This window comes from Pempheris klunzingeri, chromosome 13 (assembly GCF_042242105.1).
Source record: "Pempheris klunzingeri isolate RE-2024b chromosome 13, fPemKlu1.hap1, whole genome shotgun sequence".
Classification (NCBI taxonomy): domain Eukaryota; kingdom Metazoa; phylum Chordata; class Actinopteri; order Acropomatiformes; family Pempheridae; genus Pempheris; species Pempheris klunzingeri.
This window is the reverse complement of record NC_092024.1, coordinates 24,983,862-25,007,201: the sequence shown is the minus strand read 5'-3', so window position 1 is coordinate 25,007,201 and position 23,340 is coordinate 24,983,862. Positions and strand designations below refer to the sequence as shown.

Below are 23,340 nucleotides of genomic sequence, written 5' to 3'. Positions count from 1 at the left end.
AACTAACTATCTATCTATCTATCTATCTATCTATCTGTCTGCCTGTCTGCCTGTCTGTCACCAGAGCTGTAGGTTAACCCTGGATTACCTTTGATTGATTATTGTCATGACACCAGAACTAGTTGTAGTGTTGAAGCTCTCAAACCAAAATACTATATTTCTGTGTTATTCAGAGGAAAATGTGCCTGTTTGGGCTTTGAGTTGCTTTTTAAAAGTTCCTCCAAGTTTCCAAATACGTTTAAAAGCAGCTAAACTTGTTGCTAAATGTAGCAACAGATTTGCTAAATTGATCACTGATCACCAGAAGGTTTCTGATTGGCCGAGCTGCCTAACTGGTGTCTCCACATGTCACATGATGTCTGGAATATTTCTGCGGTGTTTCTTCAGTGGTTTAGATGTCAAATGTTTTTGTTAAACAGAATTAACAGACGCTCTTTAAAACAGGTCTCTTAGTACTTACTCGGCTCGGCTCGGCTCGGTTTGGTTGGTTTTCCATTACAGTAGCGTACCACCTCAGCGTGGGTGGGGTCGTCATAGCAACGCGGGCCGAAACTCCTCTGACGTCATTTGTATGCGACACAACTCACAACACAACTAAGAGCTCGGTGTTGGTTTACCTGCAGCCATTTGCCACATTTCACTTTTCGCTAAATGATAAAAACACCTGGTCTGTTTCCGGGGTTTTAAAAATGGCGGGCTTGATTTTTGGGAACGAGTCGCTCTCATGACTCATGCAGTGACATCACTCCCTGGCCAATCAGTGGCCTGCAGTATGTTGACGTCACATTTTCAGCTCGACTCAGTTCGTTTGGATCCCCGGCAGAGGAGGGACTAAAATACTACCTGGTACCAGGTAGTAAAATAGTACCTGGCACCAGGTACTGTCACCTGGTGGAAAACCAGAAAGGTCGAGCCGAGCCGAGCCGAGTAGGTACTAGTGGAAAAGCGCCATTTGTTCCTTCTCCAGACTGCATGTTGTCCTGTAATGTGCAGTCTGGACAGCAGGTGGCGTCACAGTCCTTTCTAAAAGAGTCAGAGCCTCATTCATATGAACAGACTTCCACAGACAAGGTGTAAAAATAACTATTCTTTATTGAGAGACACAGAAAACAGGTAATAAATACAGAAAAAGAACAGAATCGCCATTTAACATCCAGATCCCATCAGAGGATTCATTAACAGGCAGAAAATCTGACTTGTGACATTTTTAAATCTGTTCTTACAGCCTGAATCCTCCCGCCAACACCGACAGGACAGGAGCAGGTTTCCCAAAAGCAAAGAACCACACAGGTCGTTTTCACCCTCTTTACTACAAACCCAGCTTTCTATCCATCTGATCATTTTCTAAATCCTCCATCAGTTTAGAGTTCTGCTCCTCCAGGCAGCTGGAGGCTGAAACATTTTAAAGAAGAACTTGTCCAAAACACCAACTCCAGACGGACGGACAGGAGACAGAAGGACTCTTCATATTCACTTTGCTGCTCCATAACTGAGCAGAGTAGCTACAACATCCTGAACCCTCCTTTAAACATCAGTGTTACTGTCAGACCATAAACTAATAATAATAATCATCATCTGAGTGAGTGAAGGCACTTTGATTTGGTTTGATACGTGGATTCACTCCAGATTTCACCAGTTCATGTTTCCAGATCTACATCCTTTAAGAATAAGTTAAAGGAGAAACCTCATATTCTTAAACCTTGGCCTGAACATTACATGTTTTGTTGTCTGAGTGACTGGTAGGTAGTAAAAGTGTTGGAACTGGTCCAGTAGATCACCAGTAGATCACCTCAGCCAGCAGCCACCAAACGGGCTGCAATGGCTGCAACGTGATCCTTTGGGACAACTGCACCTGATCACAGTAGGTCCACTAAAAGAGCTTGTTTGATCCACTGACAGGCTCAGAGTGTTATTCTAAGTGTGTGACAGCATCATGGAAAGGATCCCTACAGAGAGAGACCTGGAAGATCCTTTTGGTTTAACCACAAACAGCACACACACCAGACTACATTCACTAAAACAGGGATTTTAGAGAACAGGACACAGGAGCTGCTGCTCTGCTGCTGCCTCCATCAGGTAGTGTGTTTGTGTTACTGTGTGACTTTGGTGATTTAAACAGGTAGTTCAGCTCCAAACTAACCTGTTAAAAAAACGAAGCCACAGCAACTAGACCAGCAGACTCCTGTGCTCTGTGAGCTAAAATCCCTGTTTTAGTGAATGTAGTCTGGTGTGTGTGCTGTTTGTGGTTAAACCAAAAGGATCTTCCAGGTCTCTCTCTGTAGGGATCCTTTCCATGATGCTGTCACACACTTAGAATAACACTCTGAGCCTGTCAGTGGATCAAACAAGCTCTTTTAGTGGACCTACTGTGATCAGGTGCAGTTGTCCCAAAGGATCATGGTGCAGCCATTGCAGCCCGTTTAGTGGCTGCTGGACCAGTTCCAACACTTTTACTACCTACCCATCATTCACCTGGATAAAAACAGGGCCCAGGTTTAGAAACACCAGAGTTCTCCTTTAAGTCACGAGAGCTTCTTGGTTAAACTCCATCCTGATGATTAATTCCTTAAATGAGCTGATGTTTCTCTTTTAGACACTAAAAATATAAAATTCACCTGGATTATTAGAATTAATTACAATGTTGGATTCAAGAGTTCAGCTAATTTTCTTTATTTGATTTTCAGAAATGATTGAAATGATCAGTTCTGTAAGACAGATAACTGTCCCACAGAAAAATAATAACACAAACACACGGACCTGCCAGCTCTTAATTTAAGGTCATTATCTTATAATTATAGTAATGGAACTGTTTTCTTTTCATTCATAGATACGGACCTCATTATTAAGAGGAAACTATCTCATGTTTTCTGTCTGTATTTCCTCCACATGTTTCCAGGGCTGTACCAAATGGCATCTTGTTTTAACATTCAAACCTCCAGTAGAGGTCAATGACGTCATCATAGGAAAGATAAATAAACCCTGAACAGAATCATCAGATTGGATCTGAACAGCTTCACTGACGCTATCTGGAATTAGATCTCTCTTCTTCTGTCACACTTTGCTGAGAAAAGCTAAAGCTAAAGCTAAAGCTAACTCCACGGCCTGTTGCTACTCTTCCTGTTCATGCTAACGGATGCTAACTGGTTAAGTTTAACTCTTCAGTTCCCTAAAATCATGAACTGACCAGTAAGGTTAAAGGTTAAAGGCCACCAGGTGTGTCAAACACCTGAATAATCTTCAGCTCAAGTAGCAACAAATTGGCACCGTTTTGGGAGCCACGTGCTAACTGTGCAGAAATACATCTGTGGGGTTAAACTGGGATTTGTCTTCAGAGCGTCACTGACTGAGTTCCTTGTCCTGTCACACTTTGCTCAGGCCACCTGAAGCTAACTCTGTGGGTTGTTGCTGCTTTGCCCCATCCATGCTAACAGATGCTAAATGGTTAAGTTGGTACAGTAACGTTACGCTCTTGAGTTTTCTAAAATCCTAAACTAGCCGGTAAGATAAACGGCAAACACGATTACACAGAGTTTAAAGATTTTCAGCTCAAGCAACAACAAATTAGCGCTATTTTGGAAGCTAACATCTGTGGCTAGCATCAGCGAGGCTAGGTGCGCCGCTAACCGAGCCCTGTGCGAATAAACAGAAACGTGTCAGAAAAAGGTAAAGAGGCCGCACAGCATTTGAATATAACGTTACGAACGAAGCTTCAAACTATTTGGTACAGCCCCACTGCCCTCACATCAGTTAGCTTCCTTAGCTTTATGTGAACCCTGCAGTACAAAGCTAGCGTCTCCGTCTAAGCTAACTAATCACACAAGTGCTGATTATGGTTCCTTTAAAGTTAGCAATAGAGCTAATAAAGTCATTTTAGCTTGTTAGCATGACGTTAGCAACGTTTTTACAAACTTTGTACTCATTTTTTGTACTTTTTCCTAGTTTTCCTGTTGTTCTGTGAGTGCTGTAGTGAATCTGATGACAGAATCAAACCCACTGATGGACTGTTCAGTGAAAAGTGAATGATCTTGCTAACTACTGTTGATGATGATGATGATGATGATGATGATTGATTGATTGGTGATTTTTCAGCGTCTCCTTCATTAAATAGAAAAATTGTTTTTTGGTATATACTGTATGTGAGACTTTCTATATTGTGTCTATTATATACAAGTGTTTTCGTGTGTATGTGTCACTATCAGTGTGTATATGTGTTCAGTTTATATACAGTGTGTGTGTGCTCGTGTACTTCTATCTTTGTGAGGACATTTTGTCTGATTTTACTTCTTAAAATGTCTCAAATCAAAGGATAACTTCAGTATTTCTCCCCCTCTGTCCTCTGTGTCCACATCCTGGTGTGTGAGTGACTGGTAGGTAGTAAAAGTGTTGGAACTGGTCCAGTAGATCACCTCAGCCAGCAGACACCAAACGGGCTGCAATGGGTCTATTTCTGTAGGGATCCTTTCCATAATGTAGTCCGACATTTGGACCAACACTAAAGTTATCCTTTAACGTGAGCACATTTCGGGTTCAGGTTGTGGTTAAGATTGTCATCACAAGTATAGAAGCACAAACACGCGTGTGCTCGTGTTCTTAGTTGTTGTCTGTGAAGTCTCGGCAGATGCCTCGGATCAGTGCAGGGACCAAATCAGCAAGGCCGGTGAACTCTTTGGTGAAGAAGGTGTGGCTTTCCTTCGGCTCTGACGCCATCGATCTGAGGTCGTCCATGGGCGCCCAGGCCACGCCCACAGAGTACATGGTGATGCCTGGTGATTGGTGGGTGGGAGACAGAGATATTAAAGAGATGTGGATTTCAGCAAGAACTAAACACAAACTGCTGCTGTTTTATAACTTCATTTAAACACACACCTTGTTTCTGTGCAGCTATCGCCGGGGCTTGGACGTTGTCATATGATTGGCCATCTGTCACCAAAATGAGGAAGTTGCGTCCCGGTCCTGTCCGCCTGGTGGAGAAAATGCCAAATTTAACCTCCTGATTGAGGATTGTTCCTCCTGGAGACACAGTGAATCCTGCTGAAAGACATCTAGCCCCATCTGAAACCTCAAATCCTTTTTGGTTCGAGTCTGGAAACAGAATCTCACTGAAAGCTACTATTACACTATTGAGTGTATGGAGCCCCAGAGAGGACAGACAGAAAACCATAGATACTACGTTAGCTAACTATGGTGAAGTGAGTCTGTGTTAGATGGTTCCTCCAATCACCTGCCAACTATTTGTTTAATGTGCTTTGTGACGTTAACTGCTGATGTGATTTACCAGCGACAGTTCACATTGTGAACTAGCTTCCTTTTAGGCTCTGATGTGCCGGATGTTTGGTGTCACCTGAACAGGTTCTGGGCGGTGTAGCTGATGGCGGATCCGGTGGCCGTTCCTCCGCTCATGTAGGGGATCTTCTTCAGGGCGTTGATGGCGTCTTCTTTTTTGGTGTGATCATACAGGCCGAACTCCATCCGCTGGTCGTAGGTGAACTGCACCGCACCTGCACATCAGCAATCCACCATCAGCCAATCGGCTCCTCCTTCAACCAATTAATCAATCACTCAAATCATTTTTATCATCTGGAGAAGCCGACCGATGTGCGATCCCACGTCTGAGATGTCAAATCCTCTGGCGATTCCTGCCAGGAATTCCAGAACCAGCCGGAAGTTTGCGTCACCGACGCTGGACGAGCCGTCGATGAGGAACCCGATGTTCACCGAGTTGTAGCAGGTTTTACCTAAAACACACGTTTATTTCACACACCAAGGGAAGTTTGTCACAGTCGGCTGTGAATATTCCTCCTCTGACAGGATTAGAACATTTTTGTTAACTGAAATAATAATATATTCAGATTGATGCTTGGTAACCATGACGACAGGACAGGAAGTCACTTCTACCATCCATGAACTAATCCTGCACAAACCTCGTCTCCTCTGGGCAAGGAAGCCAACTGAAGCCGAACTAATCTTTTCATTAGTTTGGTCTCGTTGAGGTTTATGTTTTGCTGTGAACTAATGAGATGACGGGACGACTGTGTCGTGTTACGTCCCGTCCTAACTGGGCGCCGCTCTGAGCTGAGCTGTAGTTTCTGTGGCTGCGTCTTACTGCAGAGCAGGCCGTCCAGCGAGCAGACTCTCTGGGCGAGAGGTTTCACGTGTTTGGTGGTGGTGAACCAGCTGGGGATCACGTAGGTGAAGTATTCGTTGTCCTTACACACCGCCTACGGGGGAGAAGACGGCCTGTCGTCATGGAAACACATCTCCAAAACTCGTCAAAAGCCGTTTTAAAATGACTGGAAGTGAAGGAAGTGTGCACCTTCTTCATGAAGTCCTTATCTCGCACCATGCCGAGCTCCTCGGGCGCCGGCTTGGCCACAGACACCAGGAACACGTTGATGCCAGACTCCCTGGCCAATATGGCCGCCTGCTCCAGGCTGTCGGACGGCCAGCCGTCGACCAGCACCATCATGACCCGGGGGTGGCCCCGCCTCCCCCCGCTGTCCTGCATGTAGAAGGTCTCCGCCGTGTGCAAGATGGCCTTACCTGCACGAGAGACGTTTTCAGGTAACATCATTAGTTACTAAGGGTGTTACTAAGGGTGTAACTAACAGTGTTACTAAGGGTGTTACTAAGGGTGTAACTAACAGTGTTACTAAGGGTGTTACTAAGGGTGTAACTAACAGTGTTACTAAGGGTGTTACTAAGGGTGTAACTAACAGTGTTACTAAGGGCGTAACTAACAGTGTTACTAAGGGTGTTACTAAGGGCGTAACTAACAGTGTTACTAAGGGTGTTACTAAGGGTGTAACTAACAGTGTTACTAAGGGTGTTACTAAGGGTGTTACTAAGGGTGTAACTATCAGTGTTACTAAGGGTGTTACTAACAGTGTTACTAAGGGTGTTACTAAGGGCGTAACTAACAGTGTTACTAAGGGTGTTACTAAGGGTGTAACTAACAGTGTTACTAAGGGCGTAACTAACAGTGTTACTAAGGGTGTAACTAACAGTGTTACTAAGGGTGTTACTAAGGGTGTAACTAACAGTGTTACTAAGGGTGTAACTAACAGTGTTACTAAGGGCGTAACTAACAGTGTTACTAAGGGTGTTACTAAGGTTGTTTTCCAGGTATTAGTCTCATGTGTTTCCATGGAAACGGATACATCGCTGGCAAAAAGCCTGATATGAAAACATAACGATCAGTTACCGACTAAATAAAAGACGTCATTAAAATATTCCACTGGCTCTAATGTTGCTAAGAAGCAGGCGTACATGCCGCAGGTGTACAGGGGGGGTTACCTGTGTTGGTGTCTCCTCCCAGGTGATTGAGCTCCTTGATGGCCATCAGCAGGTCTTTGGGCTGAGTGTAGTTGTTCAGTAAGATCTCAGTCTTGGGAAATCCACTGCACACACAGTCCAGGAGCAAATCCATCAAACATGGAAGAACGACCATCAACGTGCATTTAGAGTATCTACAGGAGGACACTGGCTGACGGGCTCCCTGACCAGAACTCTACCCAGTGTCTGCCACAGTTTTTCTTTATTGGTTTAATCTGGCGAAGAGAACACATTTCTACTAGAAAGTCTGATTCCTTATCATGTTTTCAATGAAGCACAATTTACTTTTAATTTCAGTACAAAACTAAAACTTTATACATTTTAAGGCAGAATACACTTAAAGTTCTCAGTAAAACTCTCTTCATCACTCTTATCAACTTTATCTCTATTATCTATTATCTTCATTATCTATTTTATCTTCATTATCTATTTTAAACTTAACTTGTATTAGTTCATTATTTACACCGTGTGTGTGTGTGTGTGTGTGTGTGTGTGTGTGTGTGTGTGTGTGTGTGTGTGTCTCTGACCCGGCCTGGACCAGCCCTATATGTGGTCCTGTTTGTCCGACTCTCAGCGTGGACACCAGTTTGGCCACAAAGTTCTTCTGCAGGTTGAAACGCCGCCTTCCGATGTTGTTACCGCTGTCGATGATGAAGGCGATGTCTGTCTGACAGTCTGCACACACACACACACACACACACACACACACACACACACACACAGATCCCTTTGGTTTAACCACACATATATTAATAGATATTACTCTCTGCACATGTTTAACATGTTTAACCTTTAAGTCCTGACTCAAACACATTCAGTGTACCTTTATTTCCACCTGTCAGAGCTTTCTTCACTGAGGGCTTCTTCACCGCTTTCTTCGCTGCAACATAAACACACAGAGGTGATCAGGAGGAGGAAACATCTCAGTCCTGTCGTGTCTGAAGCTTCAGGGGACCAAGACATTTACCTCAGTGTCCCTGCTGTTAGCTCTCTAAGTAACAGCTGTCATGAACAGATGAAGGCTCACACACTGACAGTATCAGGTAATACTGTTAAAGGACCACTCCAGCATTTTACCCATGATCCTCTCTGTCCTCATTCTGGTGTCTGAGTGACTGGTAGGTAGTAAAAGTGTTGGAACTGGTCCAGTAGATCAAACGTGATCCTCTGGGACAACTGCTCCACTGTTAGCAGCCACCGGTCAGTCAGACACCAGGATGTGGAAACAAGAGTCGGCCCAGATGTAAAATCTCGATTTGTCCTTTAAGCTTCTGTCAACAACACACTTCCTGCAGGAGTTTCAAACTAAAACGCTGAGCAGAAAGGAAATTATGCTCTTTGAGCTTTTTCAGGGCTTTTAAAGTGAAATATGTTCTCAGGAGGCAGCGTGGTGCAGCTGTGGTCAGCACTGTTGCCTCACCCGGTTTGACCCCGGGGTCTTTCTGTGTGGAGTTTGTATGTTCTCCCCATGCTAGTGTGGGTTCTCTCTTCCTCCCACAATCCAAAGACATACACATTAGGGGAATTGGTAACTCTAAATTGTCCGTAGGTGTGAGTGTGAGAGTGAAAGGTTGTCTGTCTGTCTCTGTATGTGGCCCTGTGATTGGCTGGTGACCAGTCCAGGGTGACCAGTCCAGGGTGACCAGTCCAGGGTGACCCCGCCTCTCACCCAAAGTCAGCTGGGATAGACTCCAGCCCCCCCCGACCCTGACGGATGAGCGGTGTAGAAAATGAGATGAGATGTTCACAGGAAGTGTGAAGTATCATTAGTTTAGTTAATTATTCTGCTCCCAAACACAGCAGAGCTGAAGAGGCTGCTGTACTGAAGTTATCAGCAGGGAAACATGGAGGAGGTGATGAAAACAGGTCGATCTGTAGAGGACAGAGTGCTGACTGTTACCTGGCCGAGCAGGTGCAGGCAGAGCGGTGGTGCTGGTCTCACTGGTCAACTCCTGTGGGACATTAGTGGGCTCTGCTCACACACACACACACACACACACACACACCACACACACACACATACACACACAGTCACTATGATGGGAAACTTTAAAATAGTGACTTGGTGTCTGAAGATGACTTCTTAAATCACAATAATAAGAAACTTTCTGCAAATAATTACTTAGAAACATCATGACAGACTTCAGATGAGAAACTTTCACAAAGTGACTTAGATATAATGATAATAATAATGATAATAATGATAATAATAATAATAATGATAATAATAATAATAATGATAATAATGATAATGATAATAATAATAATAGTAATAATAATAATAATAACAACAATAATAATAATGCTAATAATAATAATAATAATGCTAATGCTAATAATAATAATAATAATGCTAATAATAATAATAATAATGCTAATGCTAATAATAATAATAATAATGCTAATAATGATAATGATAATAATAATAATAACAATAATAATAATGATAATAATAATAATAATAATAATAATAATAATAATAATAACAATAATAATGACATATTATCTTAAAATAAAGAGAAATGTTTCTAACATAATGAGACTTTTTCCTAATCATCACGTAGGAACATTAAATAATGTCGACCCGCTGAGAACCAAACCCTCATATTCAGCACACGGTGAAACTTTGATCCTTCTTCGAACAGTTTTAGGATCTAAATCGATCCACTGGCTGAAAGCTACAGAAGCAGAATAAGTGGGCCTTGAGTGAAAGAATCCCACAAAAAGCATCACAGAGTCTGAGCTGACGTCTGCGTTTGGTCGGAAACCAAAACATGTTCAATCAATGAATCGATCACCAAACCAGTCGATGAAAAGCCAGCATGGCGCCACCTACTGGTGAGGCTGAAGGAGGAGCTCCAGTGGGACAGGGCCTGTGACTGGATGCCGTTGGCGTAGGAGCTCAGGTAGCTGTGTCGTCCCTGCAGCTTGTGGACCCTGACGGGGCCGCCGGACACGCCCACAACGCCCCTGCAGAGAGACGGAGAGAAAGGTTGAACTCAAACTGTCGTCAGCTGGAAAACCACAAAAACTCAGGTCCTTTAAAACTTTCTTATCCAGTATAATAATAAAACAGAGCACTCAGACAGGTAGTTTGTATTCTGTTACTCTAAACCACAGACTGAGTGGATGTGAAGCCTCGAGTTTGGCTGCTGGACATTAGAGAGGACGCACCAGACTCCATTGACAAAAACATGGGAGCAGCTGCCTGATAGGTCAGTTAGTTTGTTTGTGTTACTATTTACAACACAAATTATGTTTATGATCCAAATTAACCCTTTAAATCACCAAAGTCACTCAACAACACAAACACACTGACTGATGGAGCAGCAGCTCTAAAATCCCTGTTTTAGTGAATGTAGTCTGGTGTGTGTGCTGTTTGTGGTTAAACCAAAAGGATCTTCCAGGTCTCTCTCTGTAGGGATCCTTTCCATGATGCTGTCACACACTTAGAATAACACTCTGAGCCTGTCAGTGGATCAAACAAGCTCTTTTAGTGGACCTACTGTGATCCACTGGACCAGTTCCAGAAGGTTTTTGAACTCACAGTATGTAAAAATGAGGCCGAGGTTTAAAAACACAGAAGTTGTCCTTTAAACTGAAGCAGCTCCAGAAGAAGCTGGAGCAGGAAACACTGATGAGGTGTAAAGGAGCGAAGGATCCCCCCCCCCCCGGGCCCCTGCAGAGGGAGGAGGAGGTCATTCAGGGTTGAGAGCTTAATCCTCCGGTGCTGCACATTCCTTCACGGTGTTGGTGTTTTGTTGAGGTTCAGCAGACACCAGGACTCACGCTGCTCATTATTATGTCACATCTGCAGCTGCTGTCGGCGGCAGAGTGTTTGATCCACGTGTCTCATTCTGCATCCTGAAGGACCGAGGCCTTCAGGATGCAGCTTCTCCTGCTTCTCCTCACCTACAAGGCTCTTAGCGGTCTGACTCCATCGTATCGCACCACCCCGCTGGAGCTCTGCGCTCCCACAATGCAGCTGGCTTTGTGATTTAATGGCCAATGTCTTTCTGCCAAATTCTTTATTAATAAGTCTAAATGAATGAAGAACCCGCCCACGTTCATGACATTCACTCTACGTTCAGTCTCTATGTGTGGAAGGTGTTTCTTCATTTATGATTCATTCATTTGGATGATTTGATTTTGTTTTATCTTATGTTTCATTCTGTCTGTTTTATTTATGGTGTTTTATGGAGTCTGTTCATTATAAATGATTGATTTTATGTAAATGTCATGACTGTGTTAACGTTCATAAATTGAAGTTTCTAATAAAAAGGTTTTTCTTGCTCATGTGGAGATTCTGGAAACCTTAAAGGTCCCATTTTATGCTAAATGTTATTTTTAATGTCTTTTCAACATAAATATGAGACTGAGGTGTGTTTTCTCTCTGATTCTGCTCCAAGAAAGAAAACGCTCCGTTTAGATTCGGCTCCCTTTATGATGTCATAAATCATCTGTTGATCATGTGACCTCCTCCAGCCAATCAGAGGAATTCTTGAATTATTAGAAAGTGTCTTGAGATAGTGTTTGTTGTGAATTGGTGCTATATTGATAAAGATTGATTGATAACCTGTGTGATAAACCTGACTAATAACCCTGGCAGGGAGAAGGATGGAGGCCAAGCAAAGAGTAAAAACATCCACTGAGGAGAAAAGAGGGGAAAGGACAGACAGGTGCACAGACAGGAAGCAGGTGTAATGTTTAAAGGCCCACCTGTGGACAGCAGCCCCGCAGACGGAGGAGATGGCGGCGTAGACTCCCGTCCCGAACACAGACACCCTCCACTGGGTGCAGTCAGGAGGACACAACACCAACGCGTTGTCCTCCGTCAGGTCGGCTCCACGGGTCACACAGGTGACCGGGAACGGCACTGATCAACAACGACATCGGCGTTAATGTTCGACAGCGTTCAGGAGGGAAAACAGTAAAACAGTAAACAGTAAAGAACTGTGCGATCTGAACGTCCTCGCTGCTGCTTCTTCTTCTGCTGACGTCGTTTCTTGGAGGACCTTCTTCTTCTTCATGTCCCTAAAATGTGTCCAACCTCAGCTAGAAGGTTCCAGAAGTCAGTGAAGCAGAATGAGTGAGAAAAGACTTCAGACATGTTGTTCATCAGAGGAGACTAAAGAAAGACAGAGAACATGTTGATCCAGAACAACAGTGGATCTAAAGAGAGACAGAGAACATGTTGATCCAGAACAACAGTGGATCTAAAGAAAGACAGAGAACATGTTGATCCAGAACAACAGTGGACCTAAAGATCTGTGAACCTCCAGAGGAGATCTGAACTGTTTCAGGTTCTACTTTCTGATATTAGATTTCTTTTTTTTCAGACTGGATATAAAGTTCTATCAAAAATCAAAGATAATATGTTAAAGTATAGAGTGAACAGTCCTAGAGGGAGCAGGATGACTGGAGAACGCAGCTTCAGGCTTGTTTCAGCGCAAAAAGCTCGTGAAAATAAAAGAAGCTGAAAATAAAGCAGAAAAACCGAATGTGTCTTAGTGTGATGGTGATAAACTGGTTCTACCTGATATGTCGGCGGTTGAATTAATACTCAGAGCCTCTTTATAATGTTAAGAATGACTCCAGAATGAAGAGGACTGAGGGCGGAGGACAGAAGAGGTCTGGTGTTATATAATACTCTTCATGAGAGCCGGTAATTCATTGAAATACAGTCAGAATAACAAATGTGCTCTTTGAAAGCACTGACTCAGGATAAAAGGAGCTCTTCATCTGCTCCATCTATTAGAGGAGAGCACAGACGGGTGCTTCATTTAGGTTTCAGGCATTTTTATGATTCAGGCTCAATATAAACACGGAAAAGAAAAGTTCTGAGGATCAACAAGAAGTCAAACGGGGAGGTTTAAAGTTACGGCTGCCTGTCCAGATCCACAGAGACGCCACAGCCACTCATCAAAGAAGAAGAAGAAGAAGGAGATTATTCTTAAAATCATTATCATTAAAGTAACATTTGTGAGACAAAGAAAGAAACAAAGATCTCATTCTTCTTTCTGTGTTTGTTTACGTCTCATCTTCCAGAACTTTCGGTCAAATCACTGTGAACTTCCTGCTTAAACAATGAATGATTTTAATAATGTTAATCTTTAAAAACACCTCGTAAACATATAGTATCACGTTTAAAAGGTACTTTTACTGCTAACAGAGTATTTCTACACTGTGATATTAGTACTTTTAGTATTTCTTACTAGTAATATCAATGAAGTAAAGACTTCTCCAGGTAAAACAGAAAACAGGATGTGATGTTTACCAGGTGAAAACAACCTAAACTTCCACTTCCTGGTCCTGTGACGACCATGTTTATCAGCAGTAACAATAATCTGCTGAACTAATTATGAATCGTTGGGTCTCTCTTAATTAAAGACTTCGGTCTGGATGAATAAACCATCAGTGACAGTAAGTTGGTCCAGTTACAGTATTGATTGCTGATCTTAGCTGTGTCACAACATCTAATCAGACCTTCTTCTCTTGATTAATTGATCAGTTATTTGCTCTATAATCCTCAGATTTAAGAAGCTGGAACCAGATATTGTTTCGGCGTTTCTGCGTGAAAAGTAAATCAAATGATTAGCAGATTAATCGACAAACCGTTTCAGCTCTAAAACAGCTTTGTGGTTAAAGTCCGTTTTGCCTTTAATGAAACGTCGCTTCAAGCTTCACGTTAAATTATTAAACTAATGTTCCTCCACAGTGTGGCTGTAATGAACCCTGTGGCCTCAGGGGGCGCCGTGACACATGACGTTTAACTGTTAACTGTATTAGTGAGGACGCTCCTCCCTCCTCATCACAACTCTTCTTCTGTTCCTGGTTCTTTGTCTTCAAACATCACGTTGACGAGCACTGATTCCTCCCAGAGTAACAGAAGAAGATCCCATGATGTTCGCAAAAATGTTCTCACACTCCAGTTTAACAGTCAAATCGGTTCTCACAGAGACAGAAGAACCAGAGCCAACACACACACACACACACACACACACACACACACACACTCACACACACACACACACACACACACACACACAGATACACACACACACACACACACACACACACACACACACACACAGACACACACAGAACTCCTGATTCTGGAGCAAAAACATCTCTAAAGGAACAAAGAGAGTCTGTGTTTGAACCCTCCTCCATGTTTTACAGTGAGTTTGGACAGACAGGTAGATGAACAGACAGGTAGATGAACAGACAGGTAGATGAACAGACAGGTAAACAGACAGGTAGATGAACAGACAGGTAAACAGACAGGTAGATGAACAGACAGGTGGACAGACAGGTGGACAGACAGGTAGATGAACAGACAGGTGGACAGGCAGGTAGATGAACAGACAGGTGGACAGACAGGTAGATGAACAGACAGGTGGACAGACAGGTAGATGAACAGACAGGTAGATGAACAGACAGGTAAACAGACAGGTAGATGAACAGACAGGTAAACAGACAGGTAGATGAACAGACAGGTAAACAGACAGGTAGATGAACAGACAGGTGGACAGACAGGTAGATGAACAGACAGGTAAACAGGTAAGATTCAGGACTGACCGCTGGATTCTGAGCCAATCGTTGAGGCGATCAGGAGGAAAAGACCTGCAGAGACACAGAAGACAGTTTGACCCCAAAGTCATCAAATAGAACTAGAGAACAGATCAACGTAGAACAGATCAACGTAGAACAGATCAACATAGAACAGATCAACGTAGAACAGATCAAAATAGAACAGATCAACATAGAACAGATCAACGTAGAACAGATCAAAATAGAACAGATCAAAATAGAACAGATCAACATAGAACAGATCAACGTAGAACAGATCAACGTAGAACAGATCAACGTAGAACAGATTAACATAGAACAGATTAAAGTAGAACAGATTAAAGTAGAACAGATTAAAGTAGAACTGAGCAGAATAGATCAGTTTACCTGTCAGAGGCTGCAGGACAGACGGCTGAAACATCTCTGCAGATATCTGTGGAAAACACAGGACACAACCAGTTAACTAGTAACTAACTCAGCTGGTATTCAGTCAGCAGCTAGTTAATCAGCCAATCAACCAGCCGGTAAATGAGTTAATATAATACAAACGATACAGTGATGAAGTGAACCAGTTAGTAAGTCGTTAACTAATTCAGCCAGCTGGTACAGACTGAGGAGACTGGTTAGAAGTCAGTAAATCAGTCAGCCATAAACCATTAATCACTAAGCTTGACAAGGTTAGTCAACTAGTAAAGACTGAGTGAACAGTTTAAGTTAAGTTAAGTCAGTGCACCAGTCAGTTAGTTAAGGCAAATCACTCATCAGTGCTGGGTAAACCAGTCAGTCAACCAGATGGATCAGTCAACTTGTACAGAGTTAGTAGACTGGTTAAGTCAACTGTCAGCTAGTTAGTTTTAGTAAATGACAGTCAACAGCTGAACCAGTCAGTAAAACACTTACCAGAAAAAGTCAGTCAATAAACGAGCCAACCAATCAGCTAGTTAGTGAACCATTCACAACTCAACCAGTCGGTAAAGTTAATATACGTGATACAGGAATAAACACCATAAGACCAGTCAGCAAGGTAGTTAACCAGAGTCAGCCAATTAGTAAAGAATGGGTAAACTGGTTGATTCAGTAGTTATATTATCTCAGTCAACTGGTTAAGACTGTTTAAGCCAACAGTTAACTCAGTAAACAGTTAACTGGTCAGTCAACGTATAAACTAGTCTGTAAACCAGTTAAGACTAAGATAGTCATTAGTTAGCCAACATGTTAACCCACTAAGTCAGCCAGTTTATTGGTTTAATTTATCAACCAGCTAGTAAACTAGCTCATGTACAAGCCGTGAATAAACTAGTTTGTTAACCAGTTAACTGTGAGAAAAACAGTCAACCAATCACAATAATAATCAGCCAACAACAATTTAACCAACAGTAAACAAGCTAATTGTCCAAACTAGTCAGCAAGGCAGTAAACCAGTTACCTAGTCAGCACACTGGTCAAACAGTGGGTAAACCAGGCAGTAAACATTTAAACAGGATCAGTTAAGTAAATAGTGAGTAAGTTAAGACAACAGTAAATCAGTCAGCACACCAGTTAACAGACATATGAGACATATCATCAAGCATTACTTAAACCAGTCCACCAATTACTGGTCAGTCAATAAACCAGTCAGTCAGTCATGTGAGAGTAAACTGTAGTCACCAAGGCATTAAATTAGTCACTCAAGAATAAGACTCAACCACTGAACAAACCAGTCAGTAAACACTTAGAATCAATCAACTAGCAACAAACGTGTTGACTAGTCAGTAGTTAACAATTAACAGTCAGTCAGTCAGTAAACAATCAAACAAATATTGTGCAGTCAGTAAACCACTCAACCAGTTAGTGAACCAGCCACAATTTAACCAGTCAGTAAGTAACAGCCAGTCACTTGCCAAGAAGAAGTCGAGAAGAAACAGACGATAAGTAAACCACTTTTCAGTTCAGTCAGCAAACTAACCAGCCAGTTAGTGAACCACTTAAAATTTAACCAGTCAGGAAGTTGATCAGCAGTCGGTCAGTCAGTCAAACAGTTGGTCAGTCAGTCGGTTGCTCAGTCTGTTGGTCAGTCAGTCAAACAGTCCGTCGGTCAGTCAGTCAGTCAATCAAACAGTCCGTCAGTCAGTCAGTCGGTTGCTCAGTCTGTTGGTCAGTCAAACAGTCCGTCGGTCAGTCAGTCAGTCAATCAAACAGTCCGTCAGTCAGTCAGTCGGTTGCTCAGTCTGTTGGTCAGTCAAACAGTCTGTCGGTCAGTCAGTCAGTCAGTCAGTCAGTCAGACAAACAGTCTGTCGGTCAGTCAGTCAAAAAGTCGGTCGGTCGGTCAAACAGTTGGTCGGTCAGTCAGTTGGTCAGTCAAACAGTCGGTTGGTCAGTCGAACAGTCGGTCAGGACCTCACAGCCCAGCGAGCAGTGAACTCTTACTGACTGTTTCTCCAGCAGACGTCCTGAAGGAAAACCACTCAGTTTATTCCCTGGAAGCAGCAGGCGGTAAGCTGGTGTCGATCGCCCAGCGAGAGAGTCAGCCCTTTAAATAAGCTCTCTCACACACACACACCTTACTGTTGTGACATCAGAGGGGGCGGTGGGAGGGGCTTATCTGACAGGTCGACCTGACAGAGAGAGAGAGAGACAGAGAGAGAGAGAGACAGACAGACAGACAGACAGACAGACAGACAGACAGAGTAAAATAATGATTTTCCACCGATAGAAAAGTTTCAGTCTGTTTGTGTCCAGTTAGTTTTTTCTTCCTTTGAGTTTAAAGGTTTTTTATTTGATCCACTGAGCAGAAAAAAGTGTTAAAGAGAGAAAAACAAACAGTGTAATTAGATTTTTATTCGTTTAGTTTTCATTTCTATCTTATTTTCTTTCTCCGTATTTGTGTCTTTATGTTTCACCTGTTATGTCTTTATTAACACAATTATTAAAAACAAATATAGCTATATATTAGATTAGATTTTTCCTTCTTTGTGTTTAACAGCACCAGATCTGGAACAGCTAGAAGGGACACAGACCAACCGTCAGACCTGAGGCAGCATTAGTTTAAGACTCAGATTTTCCTCAGCGACAGTTATCAGTTATTTCACAGACAGACTGTTGCTATGGACGTAGTTCTGATAACAGAAGTCATTTTTATATCAATGTTTTGTGTCAGATTGTTGATTTCTTTAGCTGAAAGCGTCGTTTCAGCATCACCTCAGCCACCAGACTACATTCACAAAAACACTGATTTTAGCTCAAAGATCACAGGACTTGTGTAACTATGATGTTTTAAAGGATTAGTGTAGATCTGAACTAACTATTTAAAATATCAGGTTTTTGAAAGTTATTTCTGTAACACACAATAACACAAACAAACACTCTGACTGATGGAGGCAGCAGCAGACCAGCAGCTCCTGTGTCCTGCAAGTTAAAATCCCTGTTTTAGTGAATGTAGTCTGGTGTGTGTGCTGTTTGTGGTTAAACCAAAAGGATCTTCCAGGTCTCTCTCTGTAGGGATCCTTTCCATGATGCTGTCACACACTTAGAATAACAATCTGAGCCTGTCAGTGGATCAAACAAGCTCTTTTAGTGGACGTGATCCAATTAATTCAAACTTTTAACCACAAACATCATCTCTCCTCCAACACACCAGACACCATTGACAAAAACACTAATTTTACCATACAGAAAACAGGAGTTGCTGGTCTGCTGCTGCCTCCATCAGGTAGTTAGTTTGTGTTATTGTGCCATTTTGGTGTTTTAAAGACTTAATTTAGATCCCAACTAACATGTTTAAAACACCAAAGTCACAGCAACAAAACTAGCAACTCCAGCGTTCTGTGCGGTAAAATCCCTGTTTTTGTCAATGGAGTCTGGTGTGTGTGCAGAGAGCGATATAACGGCTGTTTGTGGTTAAACCAAAAGGATCTTCCAGGTCTCTCTCTGTAGGGATCCTTTCCATGATGCTGTCACACACTAAGAACAAGGGTTAGGCTTAAGAAAGGATCCCTACAGAGATATATCGCTCTCTTCAAACACACCAGACTCCTTTGACAAAAACAGTCATTTTAACTCCCAGAACACAGGAGCTGCTGGTCTGCTGCTGCCTCCATCACTTAGTCTGTCTGTGTTTCACAAACATTGTACTGGATTCGAACTAACCCTTTATAACACCACAGTCCAACAACTTTTAGTGGACCTACTGTGATCAGGTGTCCCAAAGGATCACGTTGCAGCCATTGCAGCCTGTTTGGTGGCTGCTGGCTGAGGTGATCTACTGGTGATCTACTGGACCAGTTTAACAGTTTTCTACCCACAATATGTAAAAATAAGTCCCAGGTTTAGAAACACCAGAGTTCTCCTTTAGCAGCTCATTCAAAGTGTATTTTTAAAACAGATCCTGTTGTTGGACTGGATTACCTTTAAGTGAATCTGGAAAGCTTCTCGCCCACTTCGTGTTCCTCCTAGTGCTCGTGTGATGAAATCCTCCCTGGGGAAGGATTCTTGTTCTTCTGGTGACGAATGGGAACAAATAAATATTGTGTTTAGTGATATTTGAGTCGTGTTTGGGGGAAAAACAGAAACATCCCTCTTGGTTTGGGGTCCTGCTCCACCTGTTGACTCTTCAGGCTGTGTGAAGGTTTTCTGGTTCAGTTGAAGATATTTTTTGATGTTTTTATTGTCAACAGATTATTACGTAACTTAAGAACTTAGACCGTCTGTAAAGGACTGTGGACGTGATGTCTAGCTGAACTCCTGAGCGCCTCGCCTCTCTTCAGCTTCACCACGGTGCCAACAGTGTGTAACACTCGCTAACGTTAGCTAAGTAGCATCGGCATGGTGTTTCATGGAGGGGCCTTCGTTTGGTTGCTCGCTAACGTTATCGCTAGCAAAATACTATATATGGATCTTCTAGTTAGCTAGCTGACACTAGCTAATGTTATGATACTAGCTTGTGTGTTATGATAAACAACAGTACAAATGGTGATCAAGGCCGGCAGCCAGCTAGCTAACTGTAGCCATAGCTAAGCTAAGCTAAGCTAAGCTAAGCTAAGCTAAGCTGCGTGGATCTGATGTTTGCTGCTTCATAACGTTACCTGATAACGTACAGAGCAAACAGTGAGCTAGTTAGCATCATGGAGGCAGCTCACTTTACAGCCATGTGTGTCATTAATGACTGGCGAGGAAGATGGACGCCTGGGCTAACCTACTAACCATAACCCTGCATGAGGGTAGTTAGCTGACCAGCTAACTAGCATGTTTGTCTCTTAGTTTCACTCAAAGAACTCTTAGAGTTAAAGAACTCCAGAAATTCAGGCTCGAAGTTGACTTAGCTGAACTCAGTTCAGTGTTTCCTCATGTGAACGCTGCCGTAGACATTTAATAACATACTTGTTTTTAGCGCTAACACGGACGTTCATCATGTCTCACTCATTACCTCTCCCAAAAAACATAAATAAACATAAATATGTCTGAATTCAATGCTGATTGGTCTGAATGTGAGTCAATGAATCAACACGTCATTGTTCAGGCTGCTGACAGCACCTGACTGTATGCTAACCGTTAGCGGTCAGTATGCTAGCGCTTAGCTGTCATGCTAAAGAGGAAGTCCGTCTGTTCTAAACTTCTTTCTTCTTTAAATGCTCGACAACAACGTGGCGCCTGAAAAACCTCCTGTTCTGATGTTGTTTCTGTGTTTTCCTCACAAAAACACTCAAACTAATTGTGTGGAAAAGTGTCGGTGATGCTTCGTCTGTCTGAATCTCCAGCGAGGTTTCTGACCCTTGGCCTCCTTCTGTCACCTCTGAAGCCGCGGTGACTGCGGCGGGCCGGGCGGAGCTCGGGGTCGGCCGGTAACGTTACCTGTGTGCAGGTACGCGGGCGGACCAGACAGCGGCGGCCAGGAATTCGGCTTGGCCGGCTCCCAGCATGCAGCTGGTAAAATGAGAAGGGCGAGGAAAATGTCTCGGGGAGGAATGCAACTGGAACGAAAGGAGAACATTTTCTGAAGGCGTCCGTAGATAAATAGATAGACGGATGGATGGACGGATAGACTGACAGGTGGACAGATATGAAAAATAAACGTGAGCGGAGCTTCGGGCCAAATCTCTGCGTGCGGTTCGCTATTAATTAGTTTCAGATGGAAAATCAGCCACATTGTTGGACTCAGTTTTCAGGGATTTGACTGATAAAAAAGTTCTGGTCCTCTTTCATCATGTGCGTCTGTTTTGTGTCTCAGCAGCTCTGAGGCTCTTTCCCGTATGATGGAAGCTTCAGTCAAAACAGTGCTGTTGCCAGGCAGATTTGTAGGAGCTGATCAGTATCAGCAGCATCCTCGTCTGGAAGGCCCCCGGCTCTCTGCGGTGCCGTTGTATAACGATATGTGATGGAACATTGGATGATTATTATTTCTGAGCAGGCCGGTCCTGTTTCCCAGAGGAGAAGAACACGTCATCTTTATTAGAGGCAGTATTTGTTCTGCTTTTGGAGTGTGGATTAAAAGACTAGTACGGACGCAGCGGATGAATCTCAGCCGTGTAAAACGCCCACAGCAGCAAGTTGAGACAGTTTGTGGAGTTTCAGAGTTCCTCCTGACGTGGCAAAGAACCAAGGTTCTAAGCCACTAGGCCTGATGTATAGTTGTCTTATCAGTGCACAATGGATTGAGGACACTTTGGCTAATAGATCAAAACTTGAAGTCAGAAAAGTGATCAGTCAGACTCAAACAGTCTTCAGGAGACAGAGTTCAGAGCAGCAGACAGTCCTTTAATGCAGGAGAACAAACAGTCAGAGAGCTCTGAGCTCTCATACAGGACATCAGCTTAGATTCTCATCAGGCTCCACCTGGTTTCCTTTCATCACAGCATCAAAACAACCAGTCTAGTTTTATTGTAACATTACACCATTAGAATCATTGTAGTGTAACATTACACCATTATAATCATTGTAGTGTAACATTACACCATTATAATCATTGTAGTGTAACATTACATTATGTTTCTGGACCAGATGGGACCTGGGTGATGTGTCCTTGAGTTGGGATTGTAGGGACTTTTCAGCCACCTGCACTTTAGTGTGGACATGCTTTTCCTTTATTTATATGTTATGTTGTATAAATTTCTTTGACCTACCTTGTTCTTATTTTTTTATTCTAAACTCTCTCCTCATTTTACAGCCTTATTTCTTAGATTCCTTTCGTTGCCTTTTTTAAAAAACTATAGTGTTTACTGTAAGTGCACTTGTTGTAACACACATGTGACACAGTGAGGGATACACACAGGTTTACTTCAGTCCAGTGATGAGTACATGTAAAGTCATAGTGAGGAGTATAAGTATTCCAACCATGGTGAAGAATATAAGTCATAGTCAGACTAATTACTAAAACTTCAATCAACATAACATCCTTCAGCATATATGTAGCTGTTCCAGTGTTTTACTCCACAATGATGGTGTTTAAATCAATATGGCAGCGTGCAAACTTCATTTCTTTTAGCACAACACTTTTTTTCACTACACTACAAGTCAAAGTTTGGTTCATACGTCCCACAAACAACATGAGCTTCACTCTTGGGATGAAAGATGAACAGCTACGTCATTTTTCTACACCTAAACTAGTGGTTTGGTTTTGTTGGTTTTTCTGAGCTTATTGAAATTTTCTAAGACTTTTTAGAGCTACGTGGTTTTTACAGGACAGCGACACTACAAACACACGATGATCTTATATCCCATGATGCCTTGCTGTATATTAAACTAACCAACAGGTCATGAAGTTAAAATGAGCTCAACCATAATCCACATTAATGCAGCAGGAATATTAATCCAGTAACATTAGATAGAACATATGTTTGTGTGTGAGTGACTGGTAGGTAGTAAAAGTGTTGGAACTGGTCCAGTAGATCACCTCAGCCAGCAGACACCAAACGGGCTGCAATGGCTGCAACGTGATCCTTTGGGACAACTGCACCTGATCACAGTAGGTCCACTAAAAGAGCTTGTTTGATCCACTGACAGGCTCAGAGTGTTATTCTAAGTGTGTGACAGCATCATGGAAAGGATCCCTACAGAGAGAGACCTGGAAGATCCTTTTGGTTTAACCACAAACAGCACACACACCAGACTACATTCACTAAAACAGGGATTTTAGAGAACAGGACTCAGGTTTAAGGTGTAAGAAGGTTCATCAGAGTTGTTGTGTGTTACTGTCTCATTACAGAGGACTCCAGACCAGCAGGGGGCGCTACTGACAACACTCAGAGGTCGGCTGGAGGTCAAGTGTTCATCCAACTCATGGAGCTGATGTTCGCTTAATTAGGCCTCCTCGTTTTAACTTCAGAGGCCAAACCACAAACCCCTGATGATCAGAGGGTCCCTGAATGCATCAGAGCTCTCGGGGGGTCGGCAGCGTGACCGTGAGGCAGCGAATGACGCAGCGTCGCCAACAGGGACACAGGACGGTCCCGGCGGCTCGGCCA

General features: G+C 42.9%; 1 protein-coding gene across 1 annotated transcript; it reads right to left on the bottom strand.

Moving 5' to 3' along the window:
- Positions 1–3,816: 3,816 nt before the first annotated feature.
- Positions 3,817–17,343, bottom strand: coch (coagulation factor C homolog, cochlin (Limulus polyphemus)). Its single transcript, XM_070842657.1, has 15 exons — positions 17,312–17,343; positions 15,292–15,337; positions 14,914–14,958; positions 12,052–12,208; positions 10,169–10,302; positions 9,233–9,304; positions 8,156–8,212; positions 7,860–8,007; positions 7,294–7,397; positions 6,314–6,540; positions 6,104–6,218; positions 5,592–5,735; positions 5,342–5,498; positions 4,867–4,961; positions 3,817–4,763 (listed from the first exon to the last, which is right to left on the bottom strand). Exons 2-15 carry the CDS (start codon positions 15,323–15,325, stop codon positions 4,591–4,593), a joined length of 1,662 nt encoding a protein of 553 aa, XP_070698758.1. The 5' UTR covers positions 15,326–15,337; positions 17,312–17,343; the 3' UTR covers positions 3,817–4,590.
- Positions 17,344–23,340: the final 5,997 nt, after the last annotated feature.